The sequence below is a fragment of the Rhinoderma darwinii genome, chromosome 4, assembly GCF_050947455.1.
Source record: "Rhinoderma darwinii isolate aRhiDar2 chromosome 4, aRhiDar2.hap1, whole genome shotgun sequence".
NCBI lineage: Eukaryota > Metazoa > Chordata > Amphibia > Anura > Rhinodermatidae > Rhinoderma > Rhinoderma darwinii.
In genome coordinates this window covers 333,800,704-333,812,749 of record NC_134690.1, presented here as the reverse complement: position 1 = coordinate 333,812,749, position 12,046 = coordinate 333,800,704, and the positions used below count along the sequence as shown (strand labels likewise).

The following is a 12,046-nucleotide window of genomic DNA, read 5'->3' as shown; positions in this document are numbered from 1 at the left end:
ATGGTTAAGGTATAGCTTCATGGATGGTTTTGGCATTGTATAGCCCCCATGAATAGTTATGATATATCTCACATGAATAGTTATGGTGTAGCTCACATTAATGATTATGGTATAACTCACATGAATGTTTATGGTGTAGCTCACTTGGATGTTTATGGTGTAGCTCACATGGATGGTTATGGTGTAGGTCACATGAATGGTTATGGTGTAGCTCACATTAATAATTATGGTGTAGCTCACATGGATAGCAATATTATAGCTCAAATATATAGCCACAGCTTGAAAATCCATAGCTCACATGGATGGTTATGAAATAGCTCACATAAATGGTTATGGTATTGCTTACATGCATATTTTATATACTGTATCTTACATTCATGTGTATGTTATAGCAAGCATAGATGTTTATAGCTCACATGGATGATTATAGACTAGCTTGTATGGATGATTATGATGTAGTTCACATGGATGGGTATAGTTTAGTTTTCATGGATTGGTATGGTAATGTTTACATGAATTCATATGACATAACTCAAATGGATCCCATGGTTCGGTATGGTTAGGTTTGTGTTGATGGTTACGGTATTGTTTAGATTCATTCGTATGGCATAACTCACGTGGATCATTGTGATATAGTTTGCATGGATGATTATCATATAGCACCCAGATGTTTATGGTATAGTCTGCATGGATAGCTATGGTATATCTCGAATGGATGGCCATGGTATAGCTCACATGAATTAGTATGGCTTAGCTCACATGGATGGTTATGTTATAGCTCACATGGATGGTTATGGTATAGATCACATGGATGGTTATGGTATAGCTTACATGGATGGTTAGGGTGTAGCTCACATGGACGGTTATGGTATAGCTCACATGGATGGTTATGGTATAGCTCACTTAATTGGTTGTGGTATTGTTTACATGAATTCTTAAGGAATAGTTCTCATGGATGATTATGATATCGCTCCTATGGATGGGTATTGTATAGTTTGCATAGCTGGTTATGGTATAACTTCCATGAATTTGTATGGCATAACTCACGTGGATAATTGTGATATAGTTTGCATGGATGATTATTGTATAGTTATTTTCACCAATGTGAAATGTAAATGCATTTCAGGATATGTATATGAAGATGAAGTGAATGGTCATTATTAGTATGAACATGAAAGGATGCGGAATACGAACTACTGCACATTACCAATCAGTTTGTGGACTTTCTTTTCTTTTGCCTGTCTCCCAGTAACGTTGCAGTCACACTCCTTTCATGATATGTTTCCACTCTTCTTGGTTCTCTTTTTTTTTTTCTCAACAATGGAGATTCTTCTTGTAGACAGGAGAAAACACCAAAGGTGATTTCAATGTGGCAGCTTCCATTGTCATGGAAATGACAGGATTAACGTTTATTTTGCTTGCCACCCATTCCTTGATTCCTCTGATATATCCATCAAGAGCACATCTTGTAGCCGCTGCATGCTGGTCTCAGTATATGGCTTATTCTAGGAAGATTGGATAATAGTGGATTATTTCAGATTTGTAAAAACAAAATAAAAAAATGAAAGAACCTCGAGTTATCACAGGGAATAATGTTTTAAAGCACCAGTAATAGACAATAAAAATTATGATCTTCCTATAATGTATCTATCTACCTGTCTGTCTATCTACCTGTCTATCTATCTATCTATCTATCTATCTATCTATCTATCTATCTATCTATCTATCTATCTATCTATCTATCTATCTATCTATCTATCTATCTATCTATCTATCTATCTATCTATCTATCTATCTATCTATCTGTCTATCTGTCTATCTGTCTATCTGTCTGTCTGTCTGTCTGTCTGTCTGTCTGTCTGTCTATCTATCTATCTATCTATCTATCTATCTATCTATCTATCTATCTATCTATCTATCTATCTATCTATCTATCTATCTATCTATCTATCGTTTGTATGTCTGTCTGTCTATCTATCTATTTTTCTGTAGATTTCATTAGTCAAGATACAACACTTATCTCAGGTATGATCTCTCAAGTATGATAATTCAAGTGACGCACATCAATAACATTGATTTCTTTTGACCATAGTTATTTGAAGGAAAACACTTTTTGTTAGGCTTCCCTCACAGAGAATTAAAATGTCTATGGTTGCTTGTCTGCAAAGTGTGTTATTCCTTTGCACCTGAGCAGCTTTACTATCTATTGCATACCCCTGTAAATTAGTAAAACAGGGCTGGAGTAACCATGGAAAATTAAAATGCTTCTGAAGGAACTGTTAATGAAGGAGTAGATTTCCTAGTTTGTGTGCAACTTAAAGAGGCTCTGTCACCAGATTATAAGTGCCCTATCTCCTACAAAATCTGATCGGCGCTATAATGTAGACAATAGCAGTGGTTTTTATTTTGAAAAACAATCATTTTTTGAGCAAGTTATGAACAATTTTAGATTTATGCTAATTAGTTTCTTAATGACCAACTGGGCGTGTTTTTACTTTTTACCAACTGGGTGTTGTGGAGAGAAGTTTATGACCATATATCGGGCTGCGGACCACCTAGAACAGCTCTGTTGGCATATATGAAAGGGGATTCTAATCTTTCATATGACACCAGGATCGCAGTTCTAGCTGTGACACAGCCGGAGATATCACCAGTTGAAAACACAGTCGAGAATGGAAGCTGTATACTATATGATCACACTATGTTGCTGGGCAGGGAAGGGGAAGAAGCTGTATGCGGATTGGACAGCGTCATACAGAAAACATTACACCGCCCAGAGTGAAAAGAAAGTCACCTCTTATTTGGCTATTAGAGCCACATTAGCATATTTAGAAAAATGCTCATAATTTTGAATATAATGAACGTTAAACAAATCACACTGTAGTTATCAGCATCATAGCGCCCATTAGATTAGTTAGGAGATAGGGCATTAATAAACTAGTGACAGATCCTATTTAAAGTGAGTGACAACAACAGATGCCTATTATCTGCAAAATATGTTTTTTTGGTAACTAGGCAGCTTCTTTAAAATGCTAAGACTGTTGCCTATTATCAGCCAAATAAATATTAATTTAGAAGTCTCACAACTCATCTTGACAACCCAATTTTTGTATGACTGTTAAGGTTTCCATACACATTAGATGAATGTCGACTGATCCTGACAATTTCGGCAAGACTGCCAAACCATCTAATGTTTATGGGAGTGTTCCAACTCTCCCCCTACAGCAAATATCAGGGGAAAGAAGGATCGGCATGTTGGATTTGCTTTTCCCCCTCTCCACATTGAGAACACATGGCCGAGCGTGCATGTGCATGGAGGAGTAGGGAGGAATAGCTGTCGGCTGAATGAGCGTTCATCTGACAGTTATCAAAGGTGTACAGCAGCCTTTAGGGCTTATAGACAACATAGAGGGACTCTCTCTATAAGCCAACAAGCAGCATTTCTGACTCTGACTGACCCAGTCCTTCCATGTAAAACTACATTTCCCCTATAGTGTCCACTGCAGGGGAATTGTACAGCCAGTTACATTATCCCTCATCAAAATAATGTTTGCCATGGGTATCAGTAGATCTAATGGGTATCTAGTAAAGCTAATCTTTTTGCACAGCTAACCTGATAAACTTTTTTTTTGTATTAGAAATGTTTTGTGACATGATTGAAACATAGGATGGTGCATGTCTCCAAGCTAATGCAGTCTGTCATCAGAAACGTATTGTCTCAGTAGGATCCTGCAAGACTGAAAACCTTTACATTACGTTACATTAGCTGCATAGAAGAAATTGTAGAGGTCAGATGAAGGACTTTAGGGTCAGAAAATATGGCCTTTGTGTATAATCTTTAAGGGATGATTCGATACTGATGACAAATCTAAAATTCTATCTTCTGAATTAATTTTGAGCGGCTAGGCTTGAATGGCTGCAGTGCTCAGAATGATCATTGAGTCAGTTCATTTAATATAAACCTGAGTATAACGGAACATATGAATGCTGCAATGTGTAGGAGAAATTGCCTTCAGGAAATCGGCAGGCTTTTCTGGAACAAACATGATATGATTCAAACATTTGATAATATTATCAATTATTAAGTAACAGATGGTAATGAATAATTAAACATTTATTAGTGTTTCCAAACATCATTGACACAATTGAAACATTCATTTAGAATCATAATAAATGAAGAAGAAACAACTTAAAGGGGTTCTCTGAGAAGATATGGGTGAAATGACTAAGTCAAATTCTAATTTCTTATAATAGGATACGTTACAGTTTATGTCTCATCCATGGAAATAGGGTTTGTACATATTCATGTATCTTGTTGCCATAGATATGCTATATCAGGCATTTCTAGATTCCTATGTTCACAAAAAATGGTAATGGTGGACACCATAGATCTTAGGGGGGAGTTTCACCATGGACACACAATATTAGGTATTTTTTAGATTCCTATGTTCACAAGAAATGGTAATGGAGGACACTACAACTCTTAGATGGGAGTTTCTCAATTATATTCGTGGATTAAATAGAATAAACACCTTGGAGTGTACCTGTCCTTTCAGGTGACTTTTCAGAATAAGCTGACACATATGTGTGTACATGAGGAATAACAGTATTTCTGGCCATTATAGCACTTGTATATGGCATTTTTTTTTAGCAGTTTTCCCCTCTGCAGGCTTTATCTCTGATTTTCAGTTGTCTCTGAGCTAGTTGTCTGAGCCTAACGGCTATCATGTCTTCTATACACTGCACACAGAGAAGAGGAGAATCCTGCTCTCCTATCTCTATCTATCACATATATATAGTAACAGCAGAAAGTTTGAGGAGATTATACAACAGTCTTGATTAGTGTAACTGAGAGACCATTACTGGCGTGAGACAGTAACATTTACCAGGAAGCTGCAACACATCTGTGTGCTTCTTTCTCACTCTGCTCCTGCTCCTCCTCTCCATAGATTTATATGTGCAGCATGTATGTGTCACTTTCTCTCTCTGCTGCCTCCTCCTTCTCCCCTCCCCTCTCCATAGACTTGTATGAGCAGCGTGTCTGTGTCTGACTCACTCTGCTTCTGCTTCCTCCTCCTGTTTCACCTTCTCCCTACAAAGAGTTGTATGGGCAGCGTGTCTGTGTCTGACTCACTCTGCTCCTACTCCCGCCTTCTGCTCCCCCCTCTCCATATACTTCTATGGGTAGGCAGTGAAGATACATACCCCACTTTCTGCAGTCCGTCAATTCTACTCTCTAACTAGGGACGGATTTTGCTTGACAACAGGCGGTGGGCAGCTGAGTACAGAAACGGAGTCTCCTAGTGGCAGTAACTTCACACAGAATTTGCATGGATAAAACAACTAAATTTTAACAGTAAGTCAATTACAAAGTTGACATATATCAGGTATACCATTGGATTAGCATAAGTCTTATAGTCTTATTTCCCTTTCTGCGGCGCTACATTGGGATAGAACACTTACTGCTGATTACAGCTGATCTCTGGAGGTCAAAGCAGCAGAATACCCAGTGATCAGTTTATCGTCAGGTTCCCTTATAACAAAAAGGGATAATGCAATGTGGACCACCCCTTGAAGCTTATCGCAGTGTGAATATGCAGTAAGTAGATATATTCTGTGTATCAGATATGACAGAATATAGCCTACATTATAACTATTTTATTTTCATTGTCACAGTATTGATGGTGACTAGTTTGAATGTAAATAAATCCTTACACACACATTTTTTTTTAACATGAAGTTTAACTGTTGATCTCATACAATAATTGTACCTATACTTTCACGTATCTCATCTATATTTTGCTCACATTTCATGTGAAGTTGAGTACAAACTAATGTTCTTTATTATGAGCTATTCCATACTGAGACAATCTGCATTGTCCTTCAGTTGCTTCACTGGACAGGAAATCTGTATGTAGGGACGTTTTTTCTGTAATTTATTACAGAAGTTTTCACGTATCAAAAGTTTGGGAACTCTTAAGGTGATTAAGTAGATGTCTCTCTGAGAGAAATGAGCAGAGGGACACCCAGCAAGGCCCTGAGCAATCCTTGAAACATAATTTAGAGAAGCAAGATTGTTTACACCTAATGAGATAAGGTAACCATTTCGCCTTCCCTAAAAATTTTTGTAATGAAGTGGAAAATCTGTGTGTAAAAGTGGCCATACACATTAAATGAATGTCAGCTGAACCTGCCGATTTCGGCGGACCGTGCAACTGTATAATGTGTATGTTGGTGTCCCGACGCTCCCCCTAGGGATTCCAACATGCCTGATCCTTTTTGTTTGTAAGGAGAAAAGTCGCTGCCAGAGGTGTCTGGCAGCGGCTTAACTCCCTTCTCCCTATTGAGAACATATCCACGCTCAGCCGGGCATGCATGTGTATGGGGGGTCAGAGGAATTACTGTTGGCCGAATAAGTGTTTGGTTGACAGCTGTCTAAAGTGTATGTCCAGATTGTTGCCATTAGTTCCTTTATAAATGTTTATTTTTATTGCAAGGCACGAGAAATCACATCAAAGTTATTTTTTCAAAATTTACATTGTGAGAAATAAAAGTAAAGCGTTTAATTGTGGATCATTATTTTGTAACCAAGGGACGATTTATTTTTATCCTCTTCCTAGTCTGACGATAAGTAACTTTCCTTCTGTCTCCTTTTACATTTATGTATTTGACTGTGGAACTTAAAGCTTTGTTTCTACACTTTTAGGGTTGGGGATCGGCAGAGCACATTGGAGAAAGAGCTAAAGTATTTCCAGGCCTTGGTCAAAGATCATGAGAACTTCATGAAGTGGATCCAGGAAGCTGAGACCACGGTGAATGTTCTCATGGATGCATCACAACGTGAAGGTGTCCAGCAAGATGTAAACCGCTTACGGCAACTAAAAATGCAGCTACAGGTAAGGCCCGCTATGGGAGATGAAGGCCATTCAGATCCCGATTAATACTCAGTTTTGCTAATACAAAAGTTGATTCTTGGAGAAGGTTTTTGAATTTCCATTGAAACCTGATGGATTCTAAATTCTTGTATATTTCATGTGTTGCGTCCTATTGGGAAATGTTTTATAGGTCCTCCATGGACCTGAAGTGTAACCCTTATTGTATTATGTTAGATATGCATTTGCTGTGTAGTTCCTTTCTACTAGAACTATATCATCCCATTTATTTTAAAATATGCAATCTGTTAAATTTTGTTTTAAAAATTGTTCAATTCTTATGCACATCATGAAGGTTGAGCTGTGAAAAATAGGTTTCTTTCATTCTGTCTTCTGTGGATTTCCTCAGGGAGAGGAATCAATATGTGTCTGAAAATATTACATTTGTTTTCTGCTGAAGAATCCTGGTGGACCAAAATATTGAGCAATGGCTATCAATAATAATAGAAAAAATCTGTTTCTTTCACTTTGTGAAGATGATGTCGTGGGAGGCAAAACATTGATCAATATCTTTCTGCAAGCAATTCTGTTTGTTGGAGGAACACTCCCTGTATCGTATTGATGTTGTATTCACGACTTATATGTGTAATTTGGGTCGGGTTCATTGCCTCACATTGGACATTACAATCGACAGTTGCGCATCTAATGTAATGTATCAGTCTTATCTTTAGCTTTGCTGAGGAATTTTCATGTTAATTATTTATTATCTCATTTGGAGATTGATGATCAGGCCATGTGATAGTTGGGTCTTACTTGGGAATATAATATTTCCATTGATATGTAGAGCTTGATATTGAACAAGAAAAATCTCTTAATTTGTTGGGTAATCTCCATGTGATAACTAACATGGTACCCAAAAGTGGTTTCCAATCTGTGGTACCCCAACTGATGCAAAAATACAACTTCTCAATTATACCAGGATCCATAATTTTACAACAGCTGGAAAGCCACCGGTTGGAGACCACTGTGTTATTGTCATCTCATAAACATATAAAATTGGAGTTTCAGAACCCCACTATGTTTGTACAAAATAATAACTATGGAATATCTGCCTGTGTATGGCTTTTTATCACTATCGACAATTTTATTCTGCTGTTAATACATGCAAGGTTTGTATCCTAGTTTTGCCATAAAGGCAAAATTACTGTTTCTTTGGGAAACTGCAATCGCAATATCACATTCAAAATGTGATCCTGATTTTTATGTGTGGTTTTCCCACCACATTATACCCCATTCAAATAAAAGTAGTAAAAATGCCACATAAACGACAAACACTGCAGCATATCCTAGAAAAAGCACGGCTGGGAGGCTATATCTGAACTATAGTAAAATGCTTCTTGTCAGACTATTAGCAATCTAGTGCTGGGAAGATTTTTACAAATTTTTGTCTTCCAGGTTAATGGTCTCTATGTGGATGGATAGATGATAGATAGATAGATAGATAGATAGATAGATAGATAGATAGATAGATAGATAGATAGATAGATAGATAGATAGATAGATAGATAGATAGATAGATAGATAGATAGATAGATAGATAGATAGATAGATATGAGATAGAAAGATATGAGATAGATAGATATGAGATAGATATGAGATAGATAGATATGAGATAGATAGATAGATAGATAGATAGATAGATAGATAGATAGATAGATAGATAGATAGATAGATAGATAGATAGATAGATAGATAGATAGATAGATATGAGATAGATAGATATGAGATAGATAGATAGATAGATAGATAGATAGATAGATAGATAGATAGATAGATAGATAGATAGATAGATAGATAGATAGATAGATAGATAGATAGATAGATAGATAGATATGAGATAGATAGATAGATAGATAGATAGATATGAGATAGATAGATAGATAGATAGATAGATAGATAGATAGATAGATAGATAGATAGATAGATAGATAGATAGATAGATAGATAGATAGATATGAGATAGATAGATATGAGAGATAGATAGATAGATAGATAGATAGATAGATAGATAGATAGATAGATAGATAGATAGATAGATAGATAGATAGATAGATAGATAGATAGATAGATAGATAGATAGATAGATAGATAGATATGAGATAGATAGGAGATAGATAGATAGATAGATATGAGATAGATAGATAGATATGAGATAGATAGATAGATATGAGATAGATAGATAGATAGATAGATAGATAGATAGATAGATAGATAGATAGATAGATAGATAGATAGATAGATAGATAGATAGATAGATAGATAGATAGATAGATAGATAGTGTAGTCAGAAACTAGGAATTATTATTGCTTTAGTAAATTTTGAGAGGCATAATTTTCCTGATTAAAAATAATGAAACATCCCAGATGATTAAAATTGTCAGTCATTGAATATTATTCACACTTCATTTATTCGTGGTCTGGTACGTAGTTTTACCTCTGAGTTTTGTATAGAACTAGGCAGTGTTATTTTGTCACATTTGATGAGTATGTAGAATCTGTCTAAACCCGTACTCACAGTGACAGCTATTGATTGAAATCCATGTGGTAAACAGCATCACTGCTAATGCATCCTGACATTAAAGAGATGTTAATTAACTAATGTCTCATGGTCAAGTAGAGAACTGTCCCTTGATGATAGTCTGCAGTGACTAATATGTATCTTCAGCATCTTACCTGTATGCTAATCATAGAGTATTCATTACATATATTTATAGTATATACAGTCCCCAGAATATACAGCAGTGTCACCAAACAGCCAAGATGCACCAGGTCCTGGCAATATCAGCATTTCTCAGCAGCCGTGGCAGCACCTCAGGATACTATAAACCTCTGTGTCTGCTGAAGGGCTGATCATATATATATATATATATATATATATATATATATATACATATATATATATATATATATATATATATACATATATGATCAGCCCTTCAGCAGACACAGAGGTTTATATATATATATATATATATATATATATATATATATATAGCACCTTTGGGAATTGGAATGCCCAGAAATTTCTCTGCTTTATTTGCTCTTCAATATATATGAAATATTTTTATGATTGTGTTTTTATGATTCTAGTAGAATGATTTTATTGTATGTGATGAGAGAGCTATTAATACTAAAATTATTCCCTATATCTAATGTGCTCTATGTGTTTAGGACGGCTATAAACAAGACTTTTTTTTTAAATTAGTTTTAACGGTGAATTTACATGGTTCTCTTAAATAATTACTGAAATAGCAACTACATAATAAAGCGTTTTGCCTCCTTTAGCTTCTGCCGCCATGCAAATCAACAATCTGTCGTCTTCCAACTGGCTCTACAGCATGTCCGCTGATGTATTGCAGGACTTTGACAAGAGATCTAAAGTCTTGTTACTTGGATTTCAATTTTATTATCTTGTTGGTTCACCATAGAATTGGGAATAATGCACAATACAATAATGAAGCTTATAAGCTAAACACCTTAAAGGAACAGTCCACTGGTAAGCCTAGTATATGGCTTTGAGGGGTTTACATGACATGATTCAAAGAAAACCAAAAATGTAATCCCTGTGTCATGCACCACCCCCTCAGGCCCTGTATTATGCATAACACATTTTATCAGATGTGCCTGGGGTGTTCCTTTAAGCAGATACGTAGACTACGCTTTTCTTCACCCAGTGCAAAGATTCAGTTAACTGCCCAAACTCTGTATCTAAACACCCAAGCCAAGGCAGAGTTGCTTGTTGGTGCCACTCTGGCACCCAGCTCCAGTGGCACATGCCCCAAAAGCCCCCCACCCCAACCTAATCCCTGCTTTAAGACCATTTTGGTATAGTACAGTTCTATATAATTCTAAGCCCCTGTGGTCTTCGACCAAGATGGGGACATTACCACCTCTTTTCCTGGAGCAGATAATACTATAATATTCTTTAGCAGGCGCCTTTAACATTTCCAAATGGCAACAGTAGAGACGGCTGCAGAGCTATTTGTAAATGATTTTCAACAGCAAAAAATAAAAATAAAAAACATTGCTGAGTAAGCGATCATTTACATGCAAAGCCCAGGTATTCTGACCACAAGCTGACATAGATATTCATGTAATTCTCAGATGTTCCTTGGCTTTTGGCTGTAAATGTCGTGTTTAGTTACGCTGAACTGATGCTGCCTTAATTTTGAATGTACTGATGGCTTAGCTGTCCCTTGTCCAATCTTATTAACTTGAAAGCATTTGCAGCTTTCTTTTCTCTGGCAAGGCTTCATTATGTGGATGTTTTCTGAGTAATTCTTGCTTAACTCGTTGCCCTTAGAAACTGATGTTTTCCATAAAATAAAGCCTATAAAATGAAATAGCGCTTTTCAAAATAATAATATATATATAATATTCTCAAATGGTCCACCTTAAATGTTACCCAATACTATTTTTCCTTGGCTTTGCAGATTTCCACAGCGTATCTAATACTCAATGAATGCCAAAATTGATGCTGGCCTTTACAGACTCCTTCCAAATGTGCCCAGAGCTTAAAAAAGAGCCAAGGTTAAGGTGAATTAGTCACCCAGCTATTCATGGCTTAAAATCGATATCAGTCTTGCTGGACTTTGCGTATTATGCCAGTTTCAATGCTCTGTATTTTTCCCAGGTTACTGTACTCTATTGTCCATGTCTATTAAGAGGGAAAGAAAAGCAAATATTCCATATGTGTTAGGTGCTTCTTTTACTGATTCAATTATTACAGATTTTATTCTGAAAAATTAAATAAAATGTTCCATGTCAACCACTTCTAAGCAGCCATAGCCGCACATATTCAACAGTAAAAATTGACTGTTTATCACTTGTAAAAAACGGAGGATTTCTGCGTTTTTTTCCTTTTCTTGCTTGTCCAGTAGGTGGCATTGTTATTTAGCAATTAGGATAATGAATCTTACTAAGCATAAGCAATATGACAGGTTCCATTTACCTCTTCAGATTTCATTCACATACTTTTTGCATTGATAAAGGGTCAAGGTAAATCCCTTGCATTCAGGGTGCAGAAACTTTAGAATGTGCCAATGATGTTCTTATCTTTAAAATTTGAATCTACATACGATTTTCTTTGGTGTCAGGCGGAATCTGCCTATAGG

The 12,046-nt window shown here is 36.2% G+C and overlaps 1 protein-coding gene across 2 annotated transcripts in view; it reads left to right on the top strand.

Moving 5' to 3' along the window:
- UTRN (utrophin) overlaps positions 1–12,046 on the top strand; it is a 603,028-nt gene that overhangs the window by 270,324 nt on the left and 320,658 nt on the right. For both annotated transcript variants that reach the window (XM_075862837.1, XM_075862834.1), the window contains one exon: positions 6,707–6,896. In XM_075862837.1, the coding sequence (XP_075718952.1) occupies positions 6,707–6,896 (190 nt within the window). The remainder of the gene's footprint in view (positions 1–6,706; positions 6,897–12,046) is intronic.